The following is a 27994-nucleotide window of genomic DNA, read 5'->3' as shown; positions in this document are numbered from 1 at the left end:
TAGTTGAACAGCCACCCTAGTGAGTATTGTAGTAGGGAAGTACTCGTTAGCGCACCGACTCCGCGAGCATCCACTCGTCTCTGTTGCGTACGAGATCTGGAAGACCGAGGAGGAGAGTTCATTCCGCTACAGTCATCCATGGCTCTGTGCAACGGAGAAACCAAGGTCAGTCAAACAACGGCCTGTGTGCCGCCATGGGAGCAACATAGCCCGTTTCTTGTTCAATGTTTTGGCTGCGGTACATGGGCGCTGGGAGAGTCCCCGGTTAGCTACGGCCTGTGTCGTGTTTTCAGCAAACTTACGGCGCGCGTGCTCCCCCAGCCTGGGATACCGGTCCCCTCGTCTTTTAAACGTATGTTTTGGGAGTTTAAAAATACCATAAACATCCAGCATACAGTGAATGTAACTTTTATGCCACTGTTGCATCTTTCATTGTGTATATATATATTACTAGCTAGTCAGCTAGCAGAAGCCGCGTGGAATGTAGCCTAGCTGCCGCACAGCTGGATATGTAGCTGTCTGCAACGTTAGGTATAGTCGATATATAGTTAACCCACACTAGCAGAATAACTAGCAGTGCAGTTTCAGATGGTCGTGGACTTTATATCATGTTTAACCCTTATAGTAATAGTAATAGAGATTTCGTGTTACGACCAATGTACATTTGTTGGGTAATTTTAACATAAATAATATGGGTTGACAGCTAACGCTAGATGGCTAACTATGACTTGTTAGTTAACCAGCGCCCGGTCTCCGGTCTGTCCACCCACCACAGTTGTGCCCAACTGCAACATAGGCCAACCATCGTATTATTTTCATATCCACAAGTACTCCATTTTACTTTCCCAGGAAAACAGGCCCAGTATGACAACTCGGCATCGAAGCGGGTTTATATGAAATGTTTTGGTGTTTTTATGGTGTCACTTGCCGTGTTTGATACACGAGCCTGTTGTTTTTCATTGACGGAAGCACGTAGTGTCAGAAACCACGTGGGGACACGCTGCTCTCTTATTTCACAATTTACTTGAGTGGTGCATTTTAATGTTTTGCCTATATCTAATGCCCCAATGTAATGCATGAGAAATGTACAGTTTTGATGATAGGAATATTAAGCTTGTAAACCATGATGATGCTAAGACAATCTCCCTTGGTAACATTGACTGATCACATCAATTTATCAATGGCTGCCTTCATCAATCATGCATAAGGGGCAGGCATATATCCAAGTTTGGCATCCGCGAATTCACTGTACGGTCTAGCTGGCCCCTACTGGACCTGGTCAGTCCTCTAGCTGGCCCCTACTGGACCTGGTCGGTCCTCTAGCTGGCCCCTACTGGACCTGGTCGGTCCTCTAGCTGGCCCCTACTGGACCTGGTCGGTCCTCTAGCTGGCCCCTGGTAATGCTTCCTCTAGCTGGCCCCTGGTTAGGCCTCTAGCTGGCCCCTGGTTAGGCCTCTAGCTGGCCCCTGGTTATGCTTCTAGCTGGCCCCTGGTTAGGCCTCTAGCTGGCCCCTGGTTAGGCCTCTAGCTGGCCCCTGGTTAGGCCTCTAGCTGGCCCCTGGTTAGGCCTCTAGCTGGCCCCTGGTAATGCCTCTAGCTGGCCCACTGGACCTGGTCAGTCCTCTAGCTGGCCCCTGGTAATGCTTCTAGCTGGCCCCTGGTTAGGCCTCTAGCTGGCCCCTGGTTAGGCCTCTAGCTGGCCCCTGGTAATGCCTCTAGCTGGCCCCTGGTAATGCCTCTAGCTGGCCCCTGGTTAGGCCTCTAGCTGGCCCCTGGTTAGGCCTCTAGCGTCTGTGTGACTCATGTGATCCTCATGAGGGACTGAATGAGTGTGTAACGTCTCGTCACACGTGCCCTCTTCTCAGTACTGAGACTCGCATGTCTCAAATTGCGTTATGGCCTTAACGAATCTCGTTCCTGTGAGGTTGGTGAAGTGGCGGCCATTCACCATCGCAAATGTTTTGCCTGTCTTTGAACGAGTGCAAAGGTTTTGCAACGCTTTCTTTTGGACACCCCTTGATTCAACCACTGTTGGGGAATTTAGGCTGTTGTATCTTCATTCAAAACATCCCATGCTACCCTTGATGAGTCTATATGGTTGAAGGCTATTCCACACGTAGGCCTGTGTTGTTATCCTGATTGAGTGTTCCTACGTGGTCAGGACAGTGTGTTCTTTCTCCCCCAGCTGGACATCAGCAGCGTTGAGCCTCAGAATGGTTCATGTGAGGGGGCGGTGGTCATCCTGGACGCCGGGGCTCAGTACGGCAAGGTGATTGACAGGCGGATCAGAGAGCTGTTTGTCCGCTCAGAGATCCTCCCACTAGAGACGCCAGCCTTCGCCATCAGAGAACAAGGCTTCAGGTGAGACTGACTGACAGCACATTTGCACCTGGGTGGCATTTACAAGTCAACAAACCTGGAACGAACGTTTTGAAACAAATAAGAAAAATGCATGTGGTGTGGAAGAGAGAGAACCTGTCAGAACAATAACACTAGTGTGATAATTTTTAAGATCTCCTCTTTCTGTCCATCGTCTTGGAAGTCTGTGGAGGAACACAGTTGTCAGGGGAGCCTGCAGTTCTATATAAAAGTAAAACAGTTCTATATAAAAGGAACACAGTGGTCAGGGGAGCCTGCAGTTCTATATAAAAGTAAAACAGTTCTATATAAAAGGAACACAGTGGTCAGGGGAGCCTGCAGTTCTATATAAAAAAAGTAAAACAGTTCTATATAAAAAAAGAACACAGTGGTCAGGACAGCCTGAGAGGGAGCCTGCAGTTCTATACAAAAGGAACACAGTTCTATATAAAAAGAACACAGTGGTCAGGACAGCCTGAGAGGGAGCCTGCAGTTCTATACAAAAGGAAAACACAGTTCTATATAAAAAAGAACACAGTGGTCAGGACAGCCTGAGAGGGAGCCTGCAGTTCTATACAAAAGGAACACAGTTCTATATAAAAAGAACACAGTGGTCAGGACAGCCTGAGAGGGAGCCTGCAGTTCTATACAAAAGGAACACAGTTCTATATAAAAAAGAACACAGTGGTCAGGACAGCCTGAGAGGGAGCCTGCAGTTCTATACAAAAGGAACACAGTTCTATATAAAAAGAACACAGTGGTCAGGACAGAACTGCAGGCTCCCTCTCAGGCTGTCCAAAAGGAACACAGACCAGTGACTAGACTAAGCACATCTTTGTAAGTATGTTACATGTTTCTATATATTTTGTCTGACATTGAAGGGAGGGAAGGTTCACACAGCATTCTACTGCTTAGGACAGGTCCCCATCTCTCTGCAGAGGAGTGAGACGGAGAGCTTTTTAGGAGACACTATTTTTCCATTACAGTTTGTGAGAAATCCTCACTCCACCCCTACAGAATAGATGCACCCACACATTTTTAGATTGCTTCAGTTTAAACAGACAAATGTCTGAACTATGGGCAGACTCTTCAACAGTCTCTTGTTTGTGTGTATGTTACTTGTCCTGAAAATGACTACTCTTGAGTATGGTTACATTTTAAATCCCATTTAGCAGGGGCTTTTATCCAAAGTGACGTAGTCATGAGTTCATACGGGTGGTTCCGGGAATCGAACCCACAACTGAGCCATACAGAAATAGATTGTTTGTCTTTGAATATTTCTCCTCCCTCGTTCTTCACTCTTTACTCCTCCCCCTTTTTCTCTCCAGAGCCATCATCATCTCTGGCGGTCCTAACTCTGTGTATGCTGAGGATGCCCCCTGGTTTGACCCTGCCATATTCACCATTGGAAAGCCTGTCCTGGGTATCTGCTATGGAATGCAGGTAGGAGGGCCCTGAGAAATACACACACAGTGCCTTTGGAAAGTGTTGAGACCTCCACAGAGGAACTCTAGAGCTCTGTCAGAGTGACCATCGGGTTCTTGGTCACCTCCCTGACCAAGGCCCTTCTCCCCCAATTGCTTAGTTTGGCTGGGCAGCCAGCTATAGGAAGAGTCTTGGTGGTTCCAAACTTCTTCCATTTAAGAATTATGTGTTCTTGGCGATCTTCAATCCTGCAGACATTTTTTGGTACCCTTCCCCAGATCCGTGCCTCGACACAATCCTTTCTCTGAGCTTTACGGACAATTCCTTCGACCTCACAGCTTGGTTTTTGCTCTGACATGCACTGTCAACTGTGGGACCTTATATAGACAGCTGTGTGCCTTTCCAAATCATGTCCAATCAATTTAATTTACCACAGGTGGACTCCAATCAAGTTGTAGAAAAATCTCAAGGATGATCAATAGAAACAGGACACACCTGTGCTAAATGTCGAGTCTCATAGCAAAGGATCTGAATACTTATGTAAATAAGGTATTTCTGTTTAGAATTGTTAATAAATTAGCAACAAATCTTTAACCTGTTTTTGTTCTGTCATAATGGGTTATTGTGTGTAGATTGATCTTTGTCATAATGGGGTATTGTGTGTAGATTGATCTTTGTCATAATGGGGTATTGGGTGTAGATTGATCTGTCATAATGGGGTATTGGGTGTAGATTGATCTTTGTCATAATGGGTTATTGTGTGTAGATTGATCTTTGTCATAATGGGGTATTGTGTGTAGATTGATCTTTGTCATAATGGGGTATTGGGTGTAGATTGATCTGTCATAATGGGGTATTGGGTGTAGATTGATCTTTGTCATAATGGGTTATTGTGTGTAGATTGATGATTACTTTATTTTATTCAATCCAATAAGGCAAGAAAATGTAGAAAACGTAATGGGGTCTATATACTTTCCCGAAGGCACTTCACATGAAACCTTAGCCCAAAATCCCTTAGCATAAAACTCAGGGTTCATGATTTCACCACCTACAGTCAATAACGGTGTGTCTAGACCGATCAATTGATTAAAAACCCCCACTAAGAATCACTTTCTTATGATCACATACAAATTGAAATGACATCTTTCAATCAATCAATTTTAAAAATGATCAATTGTCCTTTAATGATCAATTGTCCTCTCCCCAGATGATGAATAAGGTTTTTGGAGGGACAGTACACAGGAAGAGTGTGAGAGAGGATGGAGTGTTCAACATCGGACTGGACAACACCTGCTCTCTCTTCAGGTGGGTTAAGAAGAACTAAAGATTCTTTAAGAGTAGGCAGCTCGAAAAGAGTTTCACCAGAACCACTCGGAGTCGAGAGGTGACAGGGTAGGCTATTTCAAGAACAAGTGGTTTTTTCCCCCTCCATTGGTTTGTCCCAGAGCCATGTGTTTGACGCCAACTGGACCAAAAATTCCAACAGTCACATCGTTTTCCTGGCCGTCACACAAACACTCCAAAATAAGAAAACCACAGTCCTCCCACTCTCAGACATTACACACAGTTGGACACAAAGCACATTGAGTTCCAAAGGGCTTCTGAACAGCTTAACAACTTCTACCCCCAAGCTATAAGACTCCTGAACAGCTCATCAAATGGCCACCTGAACCTTTAGCATTGACCCCCTGTTCAGGCTACTCTCTGTTTATTATCTATGCTTAGTCACTTTACCTCTACCTACATGTACATGTTTGTTTGACTAACATTGACTCTGTACCGTAACACCCTGTATATTGCCTCCACATTGACTCTGTACCGTAACACCCTGTATATAGCCTCCACATTGACTCTGTACCGTAATACCCTGTGTATAGCCTCCACATTGACTCTGTACCGTAACACCCTCTATATAGCCTCCACATTGACTCTGTACCGGTACACCCTCTATATAGCCTCCACATTGACTCTGTACCGTAACACCCTGTATATAGCCTCCACATTGACTCTGTACCGGTACCCCCATTGACTCTATATAGCCTCCACATTGACTCTGTACCGTAACACCCTCTATATAGCCTCCACATTGACTCTGTACCGTAACACCCTCTATATAGCCTCCACATTGACTCTGTACCGGTACCCCCTGTATATAGCCTCCACATTGACTCTGTACTGGTACCCCCTCTATATAGCCTCCACATTGACTCTGTACCGTAATACCCTGTGTATAGCCTCCACATTGACTCTGTACCGTAACACCCTGTATATAGCCTCCACATTGACTCTGTACCGTAATACCCTGTGTATAGCCTCCACATTGACTCTGTACCGTAACACCCTCTATATAGCCTCCACATTGACTCTGTACCGTAACACCCTCTATATAGCCTCCACATTGACTCTGTACCGTAACACCCTCTATATAGCCTCCACATTGACTCTGTACCGTAACACCCTGTATATAGCCTCCACATTGACTCTGTACCGTAACACCCTGTATATAGCCTCCACATTGACTCTGTACCGTAACACCCTGTATATAGCCTCCACATTGACTCTGTACCGTAACACCCTCTATATAGCCTCCACATTGACTCTGTACGGGTACCCCCTGTATATAGCCTCCACATTGACTCTGTACCGGTACCCCTGTATATAGCCTCCACATTGACTCTGTACCGTAACACCCTGTATATAGCCTCCACATTGACTCTGTACCAGTACCCCCTGTATATAGCCTCCACATTGACTCTGTACCGTAACACCCTGTATATAGCCTCTACTGTAATTATTTGCAATTATGCAATTAATTAATTAATTACAATGCAATTAAGAGCTTTTAAGTAAGCATTTCACTGTAAGGTCTACTACACCTGTTGTATTCAGCATTTCACTGTAAGGTCTACTACACCTGTTGTATTCAGCATTTCACTGTAAGGTCTACTACACCTGTTGTATTCAGCATTTCACTGTAAGGTCTACTACACCTGTTGTATTCAGCATTTCACTGTAAGGTCTACTACACCTGTTGTATTCAGCATTTCACTGTAAGGTCTACTACACCTGTTGTATTCAGCATTTCACTGTAAGGTCTACTACACCTGTTGTATTCAGCATTTCACTGTAAGGTCTACTACACCTGTTGTATTCAGCATTTCACTGTAAGGTCTACTACACCTGTTGTATTCAGCATTTCACTGTAAGGTCTACTACACCTGTTGTATTCAGCATTTCACTGTAAGGTCTACTACACCTGTTGTATTCAGCATTTCACTGTAAGGTCTACTACACCTGTTGTATTCAGCATTTCACTGTAAGGTCTACTACACCTGTTGTATTCAGCATTTCACTGTAAGGTCTACTACACCTGTTGTATTCAGCATTTCACTGTAAGGTGTTGTGGTCGGTGCACGTTACTAATACCATTTGATTTGATGCTTGCTGCCGCTTTTTCACTTTGGTTCCAGATATGACTGGAATTGTTTCATTGTGTGAGTGTACTTCCTGTCTGACCTTTGACTCTGTCTGTGACCTGATTGTTGTCAGGGGCCTGCAGAAAGAGGAGCCGGTGCTGTTGACTCATGGGGACAGTGTGGACAAGGTGGCCGATGGCTTCAAGGTGGTGGCCCAGTCAGGGAGCATCATTGCAGGTATGCATTCTGGCAAAGGATCCTGGGCCTGGAGGAAAATTTATATTTAGACTAATTTAGTCTACCACCATACGTCCCTAATTTAGTCTACCACCATACGTCCCTAATTTAGTCTACCACCATACGTCCCTAATTTAGTCTTCCACCATACGTCCCTAATTTAGTCTACCACCATACGTCCCTAATTTAGTCTACCACCATACGTCCCTAATTTAGTCTACCACCATACGTCCCTAATTTAGTCTACCACCATACGTCCCTAATTTAGTCTACCACCATACTTCCCTAATTTAGTCTACCACCATACGTCCCTAATTTAGACTACCACCATATGTCCCTAATTTAGTCTACCACCATACGTCCCTAATTTAGTCTACCACCATACGTCCCTAATTTCAGTCAATTCCACAATTTGATCATGAAGATCTTTGGCCCTCAATAATGCTCTTCTTTCCTCCCCACCTCTTCCTCCCCATTGTCTTTGACCATTCCGAACCTTTCCACTGCCCCCCCCGCTCCATTTGTTCTCTGACAGGTATTGCCAACGAGCAGAAGAAACTGTACGGGACCCAGTTTCACCCGGAAGTGGACCTGACAGAGCGGGGCACAGAGATATTACGTAACTTCCTGTTTGAAATCGCCGGCTGCACTTCCAACTTCACCGTCCAGAACCGCCAGCAGTCCTGCATCACAGAGATCCAGGAGAAAGTTGGCAAGTCCAAAGTACTGGTGAGGAATCTGCAGTGCGGTTAGATGCAGTATGTGGGTACAGTATGTGTGCCATAGTATAGAACAAATCAAATTTTATTGGTCACATACACATGGTTAGCAGATGTTATTGGTCACATGGTTAGCAGATGTTATTGGTCACATACACATGGTTAGCAGATGTTAATGGTCACATACACATGGTTAGCAGATGTTAATGGTCACATGGTTAGCAGATGTTATTGGTTACATACACATGGTTAGCAGATGTTATTGGTCACATACACATGGTTAGCAGATGTTAATGGTCACATGGTTAGCAGATGTTAATGGTCACATGGTTAGCAGATGTTATTGGTCACATGGTTGGCAGATGTTATTGGTCACATGGTTAGCAGATGTTAATGGTCACATGGTTAGCAGATGTTATTGGTCACATGGTTAGCAGATGTTAATGGTCACATGGTTAGCAGATGTTATTGGTCACATGGTTAGCAGATGTTATTGGTCACATGGTTAGCAGATGTTATTGGTCACATGGTTAGCAGATGTTAATGGTCACATGGTTAGCAGATGTTAATGGTCACATGGTTAGCAGATGTTAATGGTCACATGGTTAGCAGATGTTAATGGTCACATGGTTAGCAGATGTTATTGGTCACATGGTTAGCAGATGTTATTGGTCACATGGTTAGCAGATGTTATTGGTCACATGGTTAGCAGATGTTATTGGTCACATGGTTAGCAGATGTTATTGGTCACATGGTTAGCAGATGTTATTGGTCACATGGTTAGCAGATGTTATTGGTCACATGGTTAGCAGATGTTATTGGTCACATGGTTAGCAGATGTTATTGGTCACATACACATGGTTAGCAGATGTTATTGGTCACATACACATGGTTAGCAGGTGTTAATGGTCACATACACATGGTTAGCAGATGTTAATGGTCACATACACATGGTTAGCAGGTGTTAATGGTCACATACACATGGTTAGCAGGTGTTATTGGACACATACACATGGTTAGCAGGTGTTAATGGTCACAAACACATGGTTAGCAGATGTTAATGGTCACATACACATGGTTAGCAGGTGTTAATGGTCACATACACATGGTTAGCAGGTGTTATTGGACACATACACATGGTTAGCAGGTGTTAATGGTCACATACACATGGTTAGCAGGTGTTATTGGTCACATACACATGGTTAGCAGGTGTTAATGGTCACATACACATGGTTAGCAGGTGTTATTGGTCACATGGTTAGCAGATGTTATTGGTCACATGGTTAGCAGATGTTATTGGTCACATGGTTAGCAGATGTTATTGGTCACATGGTTAGCAGATGTTATTGGTCACATGGTTAGCAGATGTTATTGGTCACATGGTTAGCAGATGTTATTGGTCACATGGTTAGCAGATGTTAATGGTCACATGATTAGCAGATGTTAATGGTCACATGGTTAGCAGATGTTAATGGTCACATGGTTAGCAGATGTTATTGGTCACATACACATGGTTAGCAGATGTTAATGGTCACATAGTTAGCAGGTGTTAATGGTCAAATCAAATCAAATCAAATTTTATTTGTCACATACACATGGTTAGCAGATGTTAATGCGAGTGTAGCGAAATGCTTGTGCTTCTAGTTCCGACAATGCAGTAATAACGAACAAGTAATCTAACTAACAATTCCAAAAAAACTACTGTCTTATACACAGTGTAAGGGGATAAAGAATATGTACATAAGGATATATGAATGAGTGATGGTACAGAGCAGCATAGGCAAGATACAGTAGATGATATCGAGTACAGTATATACATATGAGATGAGTATGTAAACCAAGTGGCATAGTTAAAGTGGCTAGTGATACATGTATTACATAAGGATGCAGTCGATGATATAGAGTACAGTATCTACGTATGCATATGAGATGAATAATGTAGGGTAAGTAACATTATATAAGGTAGCATTGTTTAAAGTGGCTAGTGATATATTTACATCATTTCCCATCAATTCCCATGATTAAAGTGGCTGGAGTAGAGTCAGTGTCATTGACAGTGTGTTGGCAGTAGCCACTCAATGTTAGTGGTGGCTGTTTAACAGTCTGATGGCCTTGAGATAGAAGCTGTTTTTCAGTCTCTCTGTCCCAGCTTTGATGCACCTGTACTGACCTCGCCTTCTGGATGACAGCGGGGTGAACAGGCAGTGGCTCGGGTGGTTGATGTCCTTGATGATCTTTATGGCCTTCCTGTAGCATCGGGTGGTGTAGGTGTCCTGGAGGGCAGGTAGTTTGCCCCCGGTGATGCGTTGTGCAGACCTCACTACCCTCTGGAGAGCCTTACGGTTGAGGGCGGTGCAGTTGCCATACCAGGCGGTGATACAGCCCGCCAGGATGCTCTCGATTGTGCATCTGTAGAAGTTTGTGAGTGCTTTTGGTGACAAGCCGAATTTCTTCAGCCTCCTGAGGTTGAAGAGGCGCTGCTGCGCCTTCCTCACGATGCTGTCTGTGTGAGTGGACCAATTCAGTTTGTCTGTGATGTGTATGCCGAGGAACTTAAAACTTGCTACCCTCTCCACTACTGTTCCATCGATGTGGATGGGGGATGTTCCTCTGCTGTTTCCTGAAGTCCACAATCATCTCCTTAGTTTTGTTGACGTTGAGTGTGAGGTTATTTTCCTGACACCACACTCCGAGGGCCCTCACCTCCTCCCTGTAGGCCGTCTCGTCGTTGTTGGTAATCAAGCCTACCACTGTTGTGTCGTCCGCAAACTTGATGATTGAGTTGGAGGCGTGCGTGGCCACGCAGTCGTGGGTGAACAGGGAGTACAGGAGAGGGCTCAGAACGCACCCTTGTGGGGCCCCAGTGTTGAGGATCAGCGGGGAGGAGATGTTGTTGCCTACCCTCACCACCTGGGGGCGGCCCGTCAGGAAGTCCAGTACCCAGTTGCACAGGGCGGGGTCGAGACCCAGGGTCTCGAGCTTGATGACGAGCTTGGAGGGTACTATGGTGTTGAATGCCGAGCTGTAGTCGATGAACAGCATTCTCACATAGGTATTCCTCTTGTCCAGATGGGTTAGGGCAGTGTGCAGTGTGGTTGAGATTGCATCGTCTGTGGACCTATTTGGGCGGTAAGCAAATTGGAGTGGGTCAAGGGTGTCAGGTAGGGTGGAGGTGATATGGTCCTTGACTAGTCTCTCAAAGCATGCGAAGCGAGGCATGGTCACATGGTTAGCAGATGTTATTGGTCACATGGTTAGCAGATGTTATTGGTCACATACACATGGTTAGCAGATGTTATTGGTCACATGGTTAGCAGGTGTTATTGGTCACATACACATGGTTAGCAGGTGTTAATGGTCACATACACATGGTTAGCAGATGTTAATGGTCACATACACATGGTTAGCAGGTGTTAATGGTCACATACACATGGTTAGCAGGTGTTATTGGACACATACACATGGTTAGCAGGTGTTAATGGTCACAAACACATGGTTAGCAGATGTTAATGGTCACATACACATGGTTAGCAGGTGTTAATGGTCACATACACATGGTTAGCAGGTGTTATTGGACACATACACATGGTTAGCAGGTGTTAATGGTCACATACACATGGTTAGCAGGTGTTATTGGTCACATACACATGGTTAGCAGGTGTTAATGGTCACATACACATGGTTAGCAGGTGTTATTGGTCACATGGTTAGCAGATGTTATTGGTCACATACACATGGTTAGCAGATGTTAATGGTCACATGGTTAGCAGATATTAATGCGAGTGTAGCGAAATGCTTGTGCTTCTAGTTCCGACAATGCAGTAATAACCAACAAGTAATCTAAACTAACAATTCCAAAACGATTACCTTATAGACACAAGTGTAAAGGGATGAGGAATATGTACATAAAGATATATGAATGAGTGATGGTACAGAGCGGCATAGGCAAGATACAGTAGATGGTATTGAGTGCAGTATATACATATGAGATGAGTATGTAAACAAAGTGGCATAGTTAAAGTGGCTAGTGATACATAGAGACCCTGGGAGGGGGAGGGCGTAGTACGTTCATCTGAGCTATGAAACACTAAATTAGACGGTGATATTGAACTGTGTTCTCTGTTGAAACAATGTGATCGACTCCCAGAAAGTGGGTTGTCCCTCCAGAGAGAAGATGATAATGGAAGGGGGAGAGAAACAGGGACACTCTGTGTGTTGAAGTCATTCTAGTTCTGTTGATTGACATGTCTGGTCCAAATGTTGTCCCCAGGTTCTGCTGAGTGGAGGGGTGGACTCCACCGTGTGCACGGCCCTGCTGAACAAAGCTCTGAACAAGGAGCAGGTGATCGCGGTGCACATCGACAATGGCTTCATGAGGAAACGAGAGAGTCAGAGCGTTGAGGAGGCCCTCACCAAACTGGGCATCAACCTCAAAGGTGAGAGGTCAATCCAAACTGGGCATTAACCTCAAAGGTGAGAGGTCAATCCAAACTGGGCATTAACCTCAAAGGTGAGAGGTCAATCCAAACTGGGCATTAACCTCAAAGGTGAGAGGTCAATCCAAACTGGGCATTTACCTCAAAGGTGAGAGGTCAATCCAAACTGGGCATTAACCTCAAAGGTGAGAGGTCAATCCAAACTGGGCATTAACCTCAAAGGTGAGAGGTCAATCCAAACTGGGCATTAACCTCAAAGGTGAGAGGTCAATCTCCTCAAAGGTGAGAGGTCAATCCAAACTGGGCATTAACCTCAAAGGTGAGAGGTCAATCCAAACTGGGCATTAACCTCAAAGGTGAGAGGTCAATCCAAACTGGGCATTTACCTCAAAGGTGAGAGGTCAATCCAAACTGGGCATTAACCTCAAAGGTGAGAGGTCAATCCAAACTGGGCATTAACCTCAAAGGTGAGAGGTCAATCCAAACTGGGCATTAACCTCAAAGGTGAGAGGTCAATCCAAACTGGGCATTAACCTCAAAGGTGAGAGGTCAATCCAAACTGGGCATTAACCTCAAAGGTGAGAGGTCAATCCAAACTGGGCATTAACCTCAAAGGTGAGAGGTCAATCCAAACTGGGCATTAACCTCAAAGGTGAGAGGTCAATCCAAACTGGGCATTAACCTCAAAGGTGAGAGGTCAATCCAAACTGGGCATTAACCTCAAAGGTGAGAGGTCAATCCAAACTGGGCATTAACCTCAAAGGTGAGAGGTCAATCCAAACTGGTGTCCTACACATGTCCAGAATGGACTCAAATGTAGCATTGTGGAATGTAGTGTGTGTATGTGTATATATACATATATTTTACGAGTGTGATTTTTATACATCTATCTATCTATATATATCACACTCATAAAAGAATATAGAGATTTCAAATGTTATATTAGTGGCTATGTGTTGTAACGATGTGCAAGTAGTTGAAGCAAAGGTAAAATGCATTTTCAGAGTGAATATAAGTTGGATTTACAATGCTGGTGTTCCACTGGTTGCCCTTTTGTCATGGCAACGGGCCACACATCTTACTGCTGTATTTCGCCTAACAGATATGGGAGTTTTAACAACATTTGATTTGGTTTCAAATTCTTTGTGTGTCTGTGTTGATCTCCCTCTCTAGTGGTGAACGCAGCGCACACTTTCTATAACGGTACGACAACCCTGCCCATCTCCGACGAAGACCGGACGCCACGGAAACGCATCAGCAAGACCCTCAACATGACCACCAACCCTGAGGAGAAGAGGAAGATCATCGGAGACACCTTCGTCAAGGTACTGCCTGTCTATCTGTTGAAGATGACGAAGGTTAGAGGATTCTAATATGCAGCAACAATGCATCAGCTATGGTAGTTATAGCAACGGTGCTGGTAATTAGAAACTGCGCTGGTCCCATGAATCTGTTTATTTTCAAACAACTTCCACATGAATCATAACGTCCTAACCTTTATCTTCAACCTAGTTTATGCTTCTACACCTGCATTGCTTGCTGTTTGGGGTTTTAGGCTGGGTTTCTGTACAGCACTTTGAGATATCAGCTGATGTACGAAGGGCTTTATAAATAAATTTGATTTGATTTGTTTATCTGTATATATCTGTTATCTGTCTGTCTGTTTGTCCCTCTTTAAAAAAAAAAATCAAGACTATTGAATGGACTTCCTTTGTGTGTGATTGGCGTCTGTAGGTGGCCAATGAGGTGATAGGGGAGATGAACCTGAAGCCGGAGGAGGTGTTCCTAGCCCAGGGCACCCTGAGGCCAGACCTCATAGAGAGTGCTTCTCACCTTGCCAGCGGCAAGGCAGAGGTCATCAAAACACACCACAACGACACAGAGCTCATCCGCAAGCTCAGAGACGAGGTACACACTCACACACACACACACACACACACACACACACACACACTGAAACAAACTTCCAACACAATTTTGTTGGAGCACCTCTGGCTGTTCTGTTTGGCCCAGAGGTGTCCCAAGTCGTGTCACAAGTCGTGTCCCAAGTCGTGTCCCAAGTCGAACTGGTTGAGTCAAGTTCAAGTCTATAAGCAAGTCGAGTCTCAAGTTAAAAAGAAACCCATCGAAACAGGCAATGACTTTTTCCAACCTGAAATCTTTGTCTATTTATTAAGGCTACCAGACAGCCATTTTCATTATTCTGTCTACAACACATGATTTATGTAATAATACATTTTAACAACACATTTCAAATGCTTCACAAACGATGTTGACATACCAAAAGCCCAGTATGTCTAAGCTAGTAAATGTTTCTTAATGCCTCGTTGCTGGTGAACTTGCAAAGTAAATAGTTAATATTCGTGGTTACTAATTGTTATTGTTTTGGTGCTGCGTGTTTTATTTATTATGGCAATACTCTCTCCCTAAAAAAATGTGACTTTCGTGCTTCACCCGATCCTATATCTGTTCAGCAATCTGTACACTTGCTCAGTGGTTTTCAGACTTTGTGGTTCAAAGCTTGCGACCCACCCTGCGAACGCACAATCGCTGCGCAAATGTGGCCTGTCATTATAGCCATAAACAGTGATGCATTTTTCAAAACGCTCCAGAAATAAACCATGTTTTGAGCTGAAAGTCATTCATCTTAGCAGTCAATATCAACGAGGGATATCATGTCACATTGTCCCTCCTCTGAAGTCCACAGTAAACAGGATCATACGGCCTTGTACGCAAGCGGAGGTCACCGGATCAGAGGAAAAGCAGGATCTGTCTGTAGGCTTTTTCTACCTCACAAATATGGTCATTAATTGGCCAGAATGTTACATCTTCATCCTTATACGTATTGAAGGTAGTGTGATGTCACAGCGATCTTTAGACCTACAGCCAGTAGCGCCTATTGAGGTCTAGAACTATAACCCACCCAAACTAGACCTAACTGAAACATAATTAATGATCACCTGCTAGCCTGCTGCTAGCCTGCTGCTATCCTGTTGTTGTGGCAAAGATGTGTCTGTAGCAGATTGCTAAACATGACTTTATATGGATATTATATATATATATATATATATGCTATTTTGTTTTTGCCAGGTAAAACCGGAGAAAATCTATTAAATAACCTGCCTTTGTGAGACAAATGCTGCTGATTGGTCAAGATGTGCCACTTTCTGGTTCTGAAGACGAGATGTTTTTTAAACATTTGGTGCCGATGTTAGTCACCAGATCTAATAAGCAAAGGTAGAAATATAAATAAGTAGCCTATTAAAATATGCAGTTTCACACTTCTCCCCCCAGACCTCACTGTGCTAGCTCACCTGACCTGTGTTGATTGACAGTTTGCTTGGTCGAGTGTGCGTTTCACTAGGCAATCAGTTAATTTTTTTCTTGCGAGTGAGATTCTGTCTCTGGTAGCATGGAGAGAAATCCACGGATGCTCGGTGACACAAAATGAGTGACATTACGTTCCAAAACCTGGCCAGATAATTAAGTCGTGAGTCTCGAAGTCGAGTCAGACGTTATTTTATTTGTTATTTTTAAGTCTAGTCTCAAGTCATGAATTTTGTGACTCGAGTCCACACCTCAGGTCTGAGCTGTCTCCTCTCTCACTCCCTCCAGGGAAAAGTCATTGAGCCGCTGAAGGACTTCCATAAGGATGAGGTTCGGGCACTGGGCAGAGAACTGGGACTGCCAGAGGACATTGTCTGTCGACACCCTTTCCCTGGTCAGTACCCCACCGTACACACAGGACAGAACCTTATCTAGTCATGGAACATTAAGAACCAACACAGGACAGAACCTTATATAGTCATGGAACATTTAGAACCAACACAGGACAGAACCTTATCTAGTCATGAAACATTAAGAACCAACACAGAACCTTATCTAGTCATGGAACATTAAGAACCAACACAGAATAGAATGTTATATATAGTCATGGAACATTAAGAACCAACACAGAATAGAATGTTAAATATAGTCATGGAACATTAAGAACCAACACAGGATAGAATGTTAAATATAGTCATGGAACATTAAGAACCAACACAGGATAGAATGTTAAATATAGTCATGGAACATTAAGAACCAACACAGGATAGAATGTTATATATATAGTCATGGAACATTAAGAACCAACACAGAATAGAATGTTATATATAGTCATGGAACATTAAGAACCAACACAGGATAGAATGTTATATATATATAGTCATGGAACATTAAGAACCAACACAGAATAGAATGTTATATATAGTCATGGAACATTAAGAACCAACACAGGATAGAATGTTATATATATAGTCATGGAACATTAAGAACCAACACAGGATAGAATGTTATATATATATATATAGTCATGGAACATTAAGAACCAACACAGAATAGAATGTTATATATAGTCATGGAACATTAAGAACCAACACAGGATAGAATGTTATATATAGTCATGGAACATTAAGAACCAACACAGGATAGAATGTTATATATAGTCATGGAACATTAAGAACCAACACAGGATAGAATGTTATATATAGTCATGGAACATTAAGAACCAACACAGAATAGAATGTTATATATATAGTCATGGAACATTAAGAACCAACACAGAATAGAATGTTATATATAGTCATGGAACATTAAGAACCAACACAGAATAGAATGTTATATATATAGTCATGGAACATTAAGAACCAACACAGAATAGAATGTTATATATATAGTCATGGAACATTAAGAACCAACACAGGATAGAATGTTATATATAGTCATGGAACATTAAGAACCAACACAGGATAGAATGTTATATATAGTCATGGAACATTAAGAACCAACACAGAATAGAATGTTATATATAGTCATGGAACATTAAGAACCAACACAGGATAGAATGTTATATATAGTCATGGAACATTAAGAACCAACACAGGATAGAATGTTATATATAGTCATGGAACATTAAGAACCAACATGGAGAATAGCAGAAGTATGGCTGTGATGTTAACCTCATCCTCTCCTGTAGGTCCTGGCCTGGCCATCAGAGTGATCTGTGATGTTAACCTCATCCTCTCCTGTAGGTCCTGGCCTGGCCATCAGAGTGATCTGTGATGTTAACCTCATCCTCTCCTGTAGGTCCTGGCCTGGCCATCAGAGTGATCTGTGATGTTAACCTCATCCTCTCCTGTAGGTCCTGGCCTGGCCATCAGAGTGATCTGTGCAGACGAGCCCTACATCTGTAAGGACTTTGCTGAGACAAACAACATCCTCAAGATCATCACAGACTTCTCCGCCATGGTCAAAAAGGTCAGAGAGCAGAGCACCACTAGTCTATGACAGGAACATGATGGTAATAACAGAGTTTGTCTCAATTCCATTTCAATTTGAACCAACTTAATTGGACATACAATGCCGTTCTGTACCATCACTCATTCATATATCTTTATGTACATATTCTTTATCCCTTTACACTTGTGTGTATAAGGTAGTAGTTGTGGAATTGTTAGGTTAGATTACTCGTTGGTTATTACTGCGTTGTCGGAACTAGAAGCACAAGCATTTCGCTACACTCGCATTAACATCTGCTAACCATGTGTATGTGACCAATAACAACTGCTAACCTTGTGTATGTGACTATTAACATCTGCTAACCATGTGTATGTGACCAATAACATCTGCTAACCATGTGTATGTGACCGATAACATCTGCTAACCATGTGTATGTGACTATTCACATCTGCTAACCATGTGTATGTGACCAATAACATCTGCTAACCATGTGTATGTGACCAATAACATCTGCTAACCATGTGCATGTGACCAATAACATCTGCTAACCATGTGACCAATAACATCTGCTAACCATGTGACCAATAACATCTGCTAACCATGTGACCAATAACATCTGCTAACCATGTGACCAATAACATCTGCTAACCATGTGTATGTGACCAATAACATCTGCTAACCATGTGACCAATAACATCTGATTTGAATTCTAGAATGGGGCTGTAGATGGAATTGACCCCAACTGACCTTCTTTATGCAACAACATGCTGATAACTTACTCTAGTAATGTCAGACTAGCTAATAATATTAATAATCATAACTTACTCTGCCCCTCCAGCCCCACACGTTGCTGCAGAGAGTGAAGTCGTGTATATCAGACGAGGAGGAGGAGAAACTCCTGCAGATCACAAGTATACATTCACTCAATGCCTTCCTGCTGCCAATCAAGACCGTGGGAGTCCAGGTAACACACTTTATACAGTGTTCTCTCACACTCAGCACTGCTCGGCCACGAGGCTGCTCTGTCTGTCTGAATGTGACCTCTGACCTCTGTAAATGTACGGGTGGTATCTGGAAAATTGATCCCACTATCCTGGTGTTGCAAGAGCCATGCTCTTATCAAGTGAGTGACAGAGGACCACGGATCCACAGTTATCTACTGGTCACCTGACTGAGGCCCCTCTTAATGGTCTGACTGCTCATCTATAGTAGAGCAGGGATAGATGGCTTTATCTGATTCTTAGTGCTGAGTGATTTGAGGTTGGTTCAGATTTGTAAAAAAAAAACAGCACCGTTTTTAATTTCGGTTTAGATTTTTTTTAACAATAGGTTAAAGGCATTGTGGGTGGAATGCTAAGAACACCTAATAAAACAATTGATGGTAGTGCCCATTACTGTCACCAACCGTCATTTATTCACATTACTTTACTTAAATCAAATATATTTGGTTTTGTATATTACATATTTTGTTAAGTATGATGATGAATTTATTATTTCATAAAAACCCCAGTGATGGTTGGCTAGTGACTGCCTTTTGTAGCTTATCACTATAAAGTCATCCTGAGTGGCGCAGCGCTCTAAGGCACTGCATCTCAGTGCAAGAGACGTCACTATAATACCTGGTTCGAATCCAGGCTGTAACACATCCGGACGTGATTGGGAGTCCCATAGGGCGGCGCACAGTTGACCCAGCGTCGTCCAAAGTAGGCCGTCATTGTAAATAAGAATTTGTTTTTTAACTGTCTTGCCTAGTTAAATAAAAAAATAATTCACATTACTTTAATTTCAGTTGTGTATGTAATTGTTGCTTCTGTCCGTCTTCTCGCCCTAACCTGGGCTCGAACCAGGGACCCTTTGAACACATCAACAACTGCCTCCCACGAAGCCTTTGTTACCTATCGCTCCACGAAAGCCTCTGCGCTTGCGTAGCTAGCAAAACAGCTTCAAGGTCTCAGAGCGAGTGACGTCACCGATTTTGAAACGCTACTAGTAGGCATCGCTAACTAGCTAGCCATTTCACACGGGTTACATTTATTTCAGTTGACTGATTTCCTTCTGCCAACTGTAACTCAGTAAAGTTTTTGAAATTGTTGCGTTTTTATATTTTTTGTTCAGTATAAATATATTTAAGTTACAAGCTTTGTTTTTTCCATTTACATTTTGAGGTTGGACTTTAGCACTTAAAGCTTGTTAGCATGTACGGCGCACTGATTGGTGTCACCTCATTAGTCAGTATGTGTTACACCTGCGCTGGTTGCCATCTCATTAGTGGGAAGGTGTTGGAACCTGTGCTGGCCCAGTTGCTATTTAAGAGTGTCTGGCCCAGTGCTCCAGTTGTCTTGATAGAGGGTTACCACCTTTTAGTTGGCTCTACCTATTATGATTTCTAGACAAATAAGCCTTTGTTGATTTTCATTTTGCTCCACGTTTTTGGTTTGCTTCCTGTCTTTATTAAGCTTGGTTAGGGTTTTTCTTTTGTTTGTCTTTTTAAGTTCTATTTGTTGTTACTCGTCAACTTTCAGGGGAACCCCTCCTGAGTGTCTTTCAGAAACCCTCCTAAAACCCCACCCGTTTCGTTTTGGTTGTTGACTTTTAGTTCCCTCTTTTGTTTGAGAAACATTTAGGGTTTTCTTGCTGGGGAACGTAACATGTCACCAAATAATTGATTAAACCACACTGTTTTGCAATGAAGGTTTACAGTAGCCTCCACAGCACTCTGTAGTGTAGCACCATGGTGTAGCCGGAGGACAGCTAGCGTCCGTCCTCCTCTGGGTATATTGACTTCAATACAAAACCTAGGAGGCTCATGCTTCTCACCCCCTTCCATAGACTTACACAGCAATAATGACAACTTCTGGAGGACGTCCTCCAACCTGTCAGAGCTCTTTTAGCTTGAACTGACATGTTGTCCACCCAATCACAGGATCAGATAATTGGGGGGGGGGGACATTTTTAAATGGAAGCAAACGTAACAAAACGGGGATAAACATACTTGAATTTGTCCAATAGAAACTCTCGTTTGCATCTGTTGGACTCATGATTACACCCTAGATCAGCTAGATGCAGGCGAGGTGGGTTTTAATGCCATCGTCTGTCACCTTGATTACTCACAGATTTCTCTCTACCTGTGCACTTACGTTGTAATCTTTCATTCATAGGCTAGGTTGTAGCAACCTCCATGATGGGTACAGGTAAAATTAGAGTATCATGTAGTAGCCTAAAAGTATCGATGTTACGTTGAACTGGGTGAAGGGAATATGAATGACAGTCATCCAATATGCTGTAATACCGCCAGTGTCGGGAACAAAGAGCTGCGGAAGTTTGTCGTCAGCAAGTGGTCAACAGCACCCTCTTTGACCCAATGGGCTTTATGTGTCTGTCTGCTCAATTACTTCACCTAGGCTCTGTGGTCAACAGCCCCCGTTATGTGGGCTATATGTTGCTGTTTGCCCTGTTCCATTACCCAGGCTCTGTGGTCAACAGCCCCCGTTATGTGGGCTATATGTTGCTGTTTGCCCTGTTCCATTACCCAGGCTCTGGGGTCTTATGTGGGCTATATGTTGCTGTTTGCCCTGTTCCATTACCCAGGCTCTGTGGTCAACAGCCCCGTTATGTGGGCTATATGTTGCTGTTTGCCCTGTTCCATTACCCAGGCTCTGTGGTCAACAGCACCTGTTATGTGGGCTATATGTTGCTGTTTGCCCTGTTCCATTACCTGTTTGCCCTGTTCCAGGCTCTGCCCCCGTTATGGGGCTCATTACCCAGGCTCTGTGGTCAACAGCCCCCGTTATGTGGGCTATATGTTGCTGTTTGCCCTGTTCCATTACCCAGGCTCTGTGGTCAACAGCCCCCGTTATGTGGGCTATATGTTGCCTGCCCCGTTATGTGGGCTATATGTTGCTGTTTGCCCTGTTCCATTACCTCTGTGGTCAGGCTCTGTTTGGTCATTACAGCCCCAGCCCCCGTTATGTGGGCTATATGTTGCTGTTTGCCCTGTTCCATTACCCAGGCTCTGTGGTCAACAGCCCCCGTTATGTGGGCTATATGTTGCTGTTTGCCCTGTTCCATTACCCAGGCTCTGTGGTCAACAGCACCTGTTATGACACAGTGGACTACATGTCTCTGTTCTTCCATCTGTTTTTCTTTCGTGAATTCAGACGAGCTGTTTGTATTAAAGTTAAAATCCCTAGTGCCTACATCGTAGAACAGTACAAACCTCAGTGTCATTCTTCTTTGTGTGCTCCTCTCTGGCAGTGTGGTGTAGCTAGGCCTAATGTTAGCCTGTGGTTTGGGTTCTGACGCCAGGACGGTTATTCCTTCACTGAGCAGCCATGTCAAGACTAGTTTTGACACTCCCTGTTATTCCTTCACTGAGCAGCCATCTCCCTCTCACTATAACACAAGGACACTGCTACTGTCAGGGCTGAGTATGTGAAACTCTCCCCTACTCACTGATACTGTGTCAGAGAACATTTAAAAAAATCCTGTTTAGGGTTGGGGCAGGTTAATCTGATCCTAGATCTGTGGTTAGGGGCAATGTCTGTTTGGCCTCTCAGCGGTGTCAAATGGTATTCTGGACATTTTACTTAATTTCCTTCAGCCCCAGGTTGTGGGATCCACGCGGGGTTGTCGTGGCTACACAATGTTTCGTTTGTTTGACAAGTGCATGGATAATGGAATGATGACACAGCTGACTCCGCCCATTCAGTAGTGCATGTGTCTGCCCCTCACTTCCTGCTAAAAGCCACAGAGGACTAAATTTACCCCAGAAAGACTGAGTGTTTGTGTGTGACTGTGTGTGTTGGTAACGGTGGGCAGGAGAGACACAGCAGTATAAACAGAAGGGCGTATTATTCTCTGGAGGTAGGCTGAGAGAAGAGGGGAAATAACAGGCCTCCGATTCCCCCAGAGTCTGTTTGTGTGTCGAAGTGTAAAGGATTCAATAGATCACTTCTGATGAATCATCCCAGTAATGAGGTGTTGGTCAATAGAGAACCTCTGTAGCATACAGAACTGGCCCTAGCTGATGCTCTAGTGTGTGGGGTGACTGTCGGTACTATAAGCTGTGTGTGGGGTGACTGTCGGTACTATAAGCTGTGTGTGGGGTGACTGTCGGTACTATAGCCGTGTGTGTGTGGTGACTGTCGGTACTTTAGGTGTGTGTGTGGTGACTGTCGGTACTTTAGACGTGTGTGTGTGTGTGTGTGTGTGGGGGGGGTGACTGTCGGTACTATAGCTTTTCTGTTTCCAAGAAAGCTAAGGTAAACGACTACCGCCCCGTAGCACTCCCTTCCGTCATCATGAAGTGCCACGACTGCGTGTCCATGCACGCCTCCAACTCAATCATCAAGTTTGCAGACACTACAGTCGTAGGCCTGATTACCAACAACGACCAGACGGCCTACAGGGAGGAGGTGAGGGTCCTCAGAGTGTGGTGTCAGGAAAATAACCTCACACCCAACGTCAACAAAACTAAGGAGATGATCGTGGACTTCAGGAAACAGCAGAGGGAGTACCCCCCTTTCCACATCGATGGCACAGTAGTGGAGAGGGTAGTAAGTTTTAAGTTCCTCGGCGTACACATCACTGACAAACTGAAATGGTCCACCCACGCAGACAGCGTGGTGAAGAAGGCGCAGCAGCGCCTCTTCAACCTCAGGAGGCTGAAGAAATTTGGCTTGTCACCAAAAGCACTCACAAACTTCTACAGATGCACAATCGAGAGCATCCTGTCGGGCTGTATCACCGCCTGGTACGGCAACTGCTCTGCCCACAACCGTAAGGCTCTCCAGAGGGTAGTGAGGTCTGCGCATCACCGGGGGCAAACTACCTGCCCTCCAGGACACCTACACCACCCGATGTCACAGGAAGGCCAAAAAGATAATCAAGGACAACAACCACCCGAGCCACTGCCTGTTCACCCCGCTATCATCCAGAAGGCGAGGTCAGTACAGGTGCATCAAAGCTGGGACCGAGAGACTGAAAAGCAGCTTCTATCTCAAGGCCGTCAGACTGTTAAACAGCCACCACTAACATTGAGTGGCTACTGCCAACACACTGACTCAACTCCAGCCACTTTAGTAATGAAAACATTGATGTAAAAATGTATCACTAGCCACTTTAAACAATGCCACTTAATATAATGTTTACATACCCTACATTACTCATCTCATATGTATATACTGTACTCGATACCATCTACTGTATCTTGCCTATGCCGCTCTGTACCATCACTCATTCATATATCCTTATGTACATATTCTTTATCCCTTTACACTTGTGTCTATAAGGTAGTAGTTGTGGAATTGTTAGTTTAGATTACTTGTTGGTTATTACTGCATTGTCGGAACTAGAAGCACAAGCATTTCGCTACACTCGCATTAACATCTGCTAACCATGTGTATGTGACATAACATTTGATTTGATGTGTGTAGGGTGACTGTCGGTTCAATAGCTGTGTGTGTGGGGTGACTGTCGGTACTATAAGCTGTGTGTAGGGTGACTGTCGGTACTATAGCTGTGTGTGTGGGGGTGACTGTCGGTACTATAGCCGTGTGTGTGGGGTGACTGTAGATACTATAGCCGTGTGTGGGGGTGACTGTCGGTACTTTAGCTGTGTGTGGGGCGTGACTGTCGATACTATAGCCGTGTGTGGGGGTGACTGTAGATACTATAGCCGTGTGTGGGGGGTGACTGTCGGTACTTTAGCTGTGTGTGTAGGGTGACTGTCGGTACTATAGCTGTGTGTGTGTGTGTGTAGGGTGACTGTTGGTACTGTAGCCGTGTGTAGGGTGACTGTCGGGACTATAGCCGTGTGTGTGTGTGTGTGTGTGTGTGTGTGTGTAGGGTGACTGTCGGTATTATAGCCGTGTGTGTGTGTGTGTGTGTGTGTGTGTGTGTGTGTCGGTACTGTGTGTGTGTGTGTGTGTGTGTGTAGGGTGACTGTCGATACTATAGCTGTGTGTGTAGGGTGACTGTCGGTACTATAGCCGTGTGTGTGTGTATAGTGTGACTGTCGGTACTATAGCCGGGTGGGTAAAGGTGACTGTTGGTACTATAGCTGTGTGTAGGGTGACTGTCGGTCCTATAGCTATCAAATGTATTTATATAGCCCTTCGTACATCAGCTGATATCTCAAAGTGCTGTACAGAAACCCAACCTAAAACCCCAAACAGCAAGCAATGCAGGTGTAGAAGCACGGTGGCTAGGAAAAACTCCCTAGAAATGCCAAAACCAAGGAAGAAACCTAGAGAGGAACCAGGCTATGGGGGATGGCCAGTCCTCTTCTGGCTGTGCCGGGTGGAGATTATAACAGAACATGGCCAAGATGTTCAAATGTTCATAAATGACCAGCATGGTCGAATAATAATAAGGCAGAACAATTGAAACTGGAGCAGCAGCATGGCCAGGTGGACTGGGGACAGCAAGGAGTCATCATGTCAGGTAGTCCTGGGGCATGGTCCTAGGGCTCAGGTCCTCCGAGAGAGAGAAAGAAAGAGAGATGGAGAGAATTAGAGAACGCACACTTAGATTCACACAGGACACCGAATAGGACAGGAGAAGTACTCCAGATATAACAAACTGACCCTAGCCCCCCGACACATAATCTACTGCAGCATAAATACTGGAGGCTGAGACAGGGGGGGTCAGGAGACACTGTGGCCACAACCGAGGACACCCCCGGACAGGACCAAACAGGAAGGATATAACCCCACCCACTTTGCCAAAGCATATCCCCCACACCACTAGAGGGATATCTTCAACCACCAACTTACCATCCTGAGACAAGGCTGAGTATAGCCCACAAAGATCTCCGCCATGGCACAACCCAAGGGGAGGGGGGTGCCAACCCAGACAGGATGACCACAGCTACGTGTGTGGGGTCACCAGTAAAGAGGCTCCTAACCTGTTCTCTCTCTCTGTGTGTCTGTGTGTAGGGTGACTGTCGGTCTTATAGCTATGTGTGTGGGGTCACTAGTAAAGAGGCTCCTAACCTGTTCTCTCGCTCTCTCTGTGTCTGTGTGTAGGGTGATTGTCGGTCCTATAGCTATGTGTGTGGGGTCACCAGTAAAGAGGCTCCACACTGGGAATCCCTCATGTTCCTGGCCAGACTCATCCCTCGCATGTGCCACACCATCAACAGGTAACACACACAGTACACAGTAGAAGAAGTAGAACCAGTTACTGCTAGCAGAATGCCACATGGACCGTCCTTCCTCTCTCCCGCCTCCCTCCAGAGTTGTGTATGTATTTGGGTCCCACGTGAAGGAGCCCCCTACAGACGTCACCCCCACCTTCCTGACCACGGGCGTTCTCAGCACACTCAGACAGGCGGACTTCGTGGCCCACTCCATCCTTAGAGAGTCTGGTAAGTGGTTTCCTGCCTCGGGGGGGATCAGAATGCCAGGTAGAAATTCCTTGGATTCAGTGTAGAGCGGGAATATAGTATAGAAATAGAATGTATAGATCTCTAATGGTGTGTACGGTTATTCCAATATCCCAGCGGACGTTAGTATTCAAATTCTTGTGAGAGATGCTAACAAAATGAGAGGCCTATTTTTAACACAAATGCTTTTTCTAAATTTAAAATATCCATGTAAATTTAAAATATCCATGTAACATTGGCAAGTCAGTTAAGAACACATTCTTATTTTCAATGACGGCCTAGGAACTGTGGGTTAACTGCCTGTTCAGGGGCAGAATGACAGATTTGTACCTTGTCAGCTCAGGGGTTTGAACTTGCAACCTTCCGGTTACTAGTCCAACGCTCTAACCACTAGGCTACCCTGCCGCCCGGCTTGGGGAGAAAGCACAGTATGTGGCGTCAATTAGCCTAGCTATCTTCTCTACTCTACCCCAGTCAAGATGCACACTGTTACATGGGGTGATAAATAACATTGTGGCTGCTACAAGTTAGCTAGTGTTGTGTTGGTGTCTCCCTCCTTCTGCCTGATCCCATCCCATCACAGCAGTTGCATGGCCAGAGTCTCTCCCTCGCACAGCAGTTGCATGGCCAGAGTCTCTCCCTCGCAGAGCAGTTGCATGGCCAGAGTCTCTCCCTCGCACAGCAGTTGCATGGCCAGAGTCTCTCCCTCGCACAGCAGTGCTAAGGTTAAAAAAAAGACATGTATATCAGATATCCAACAATAATTCATGATACTATTTCAATAGTGAAATGATTTCAAACCCCCACCCCTAGAAAACAGTTTATTTTGTGACCTGTTCGTTGTTCACCCTGTCTGCTGTGGTAACTCAGTGCCCTCTTTCTCCCAGGTTACTCTGGGAAGATCAGTCAGATGCCTGTCATCCTGACCCCTCTGTACCCTCTTTCTCCCAGGTTACTCTGGGAAATCTGTCAGATGCCTGTCATCCTGACCCCTCTGTACCCTCTTTCTCCCAGGTTACTCTGGGAAGATCAGTCAGATGCCTGTCATCCTGACCCCTCTGTGCCCTTTTTCTCCCAGGTTACTCTGGGAAGATCAGTCAGATGCCTGTCATCCTGACCCCGCTGCACTTCGACCGCGATTCCTCACAGAGGCAGCCGTCCTGTCGGCGCTCTGTGGTCGTCAGAACTTTCATCACCAGCGACTTCATGACCGGGATACCCGCCACGCCCGGAAACCACATCCCCGAGGAGGTACTGAGGCTCGCCACCAGATGGGGATCAGACAGACATATTGCTCTCAGTGCAGATGTTTAAACCAGTCTCCGGTTTTGAACCCTTGTCTCTTCTTCTCTTGTATTATCTGTCATGTCTCCCCCAGGTGGTGCTGAAGATGGTGAATGAGATCAAGAAGATCCCTGGCATCTCCCGGGTGATGTTCGACCTGACCTCCAAACCTCCCGGTACCACAGAGTGGGAGTAGAGCTCATGGAGAGAGAGAAGGGAGGTGTGGTGAGCTCCTCCTCCTCCTTTCTTTCCCTCTCCTAACACCCCCCCCTCCCAATCTCACCCCTCCTCTCCTTTCTTTCCCTCTCCTAACTCCTCCACACTCCCCTGGCCTGCCCCCCCAACCTCACCCCCCCCGTAGAACATTCCCGTGGAAAGCAGGCAGTATTGTGATCAGCGCACACTTGAAGCTGCCACTCTGCCCCCCTTCATTTTTTGGGGAGAGGTGGTTGA

General features: G+C 44.8%; 1 protein-coding gene across 1 annotated transcript; it reads left to right on the top strand.

The window, feature by feature from the left end:
- Positions 1–27835, top strand: gmps (guanine monophosphate synthase). The gene is made up of 16 exons (XM_042297679.1): positions 1–165; positions 2186–2361; positions 3687–3801; positions 4991–5088; positions 7333–7436; positions 7972–8165; positions 12426–12591; positions 13765–13916; positions 14326–14499; positions 16207–16312; positions 17774–17889; positions 18710–18835; positions 25899–26014; positions 26109–26239; positions 27336–27508; positions 27636–27835. The coding sequence occupies exons 1-16, from the start codon at positions 139–141 to the stop codon at positions 27735–27737; spliced, it is 2076 nt and encodes a 691-aa protein (XP_042153613.1). The 5' UTR covers positions 1–138; the 3' UTR covers positions 27738–27835.
- The last annotated feature ends 159 nt before the right edge of the window (positions 27836–27994 follow it).

The sequence above is a fragment of the Oncorhynchus tshawytscha genome, linkage group LG14 (assembly GCF_018296145.1).
Source record: "Oncorhynchus tshawytscha isolate Ot180627B linkage group LG14, Otsh_v2.0, whole genome shotgun sequence".
NCBI classification, from domain to species: Eukaryota; Metazoa; Chordata; class Actinopteri; order Salmoniformes; family Salmonidae; genus Oncorhynchus; species Oncorhynchus tshawytscha.
This window is presented reverse-complemented; position numbering and strand designations above follow the sequence as displayed.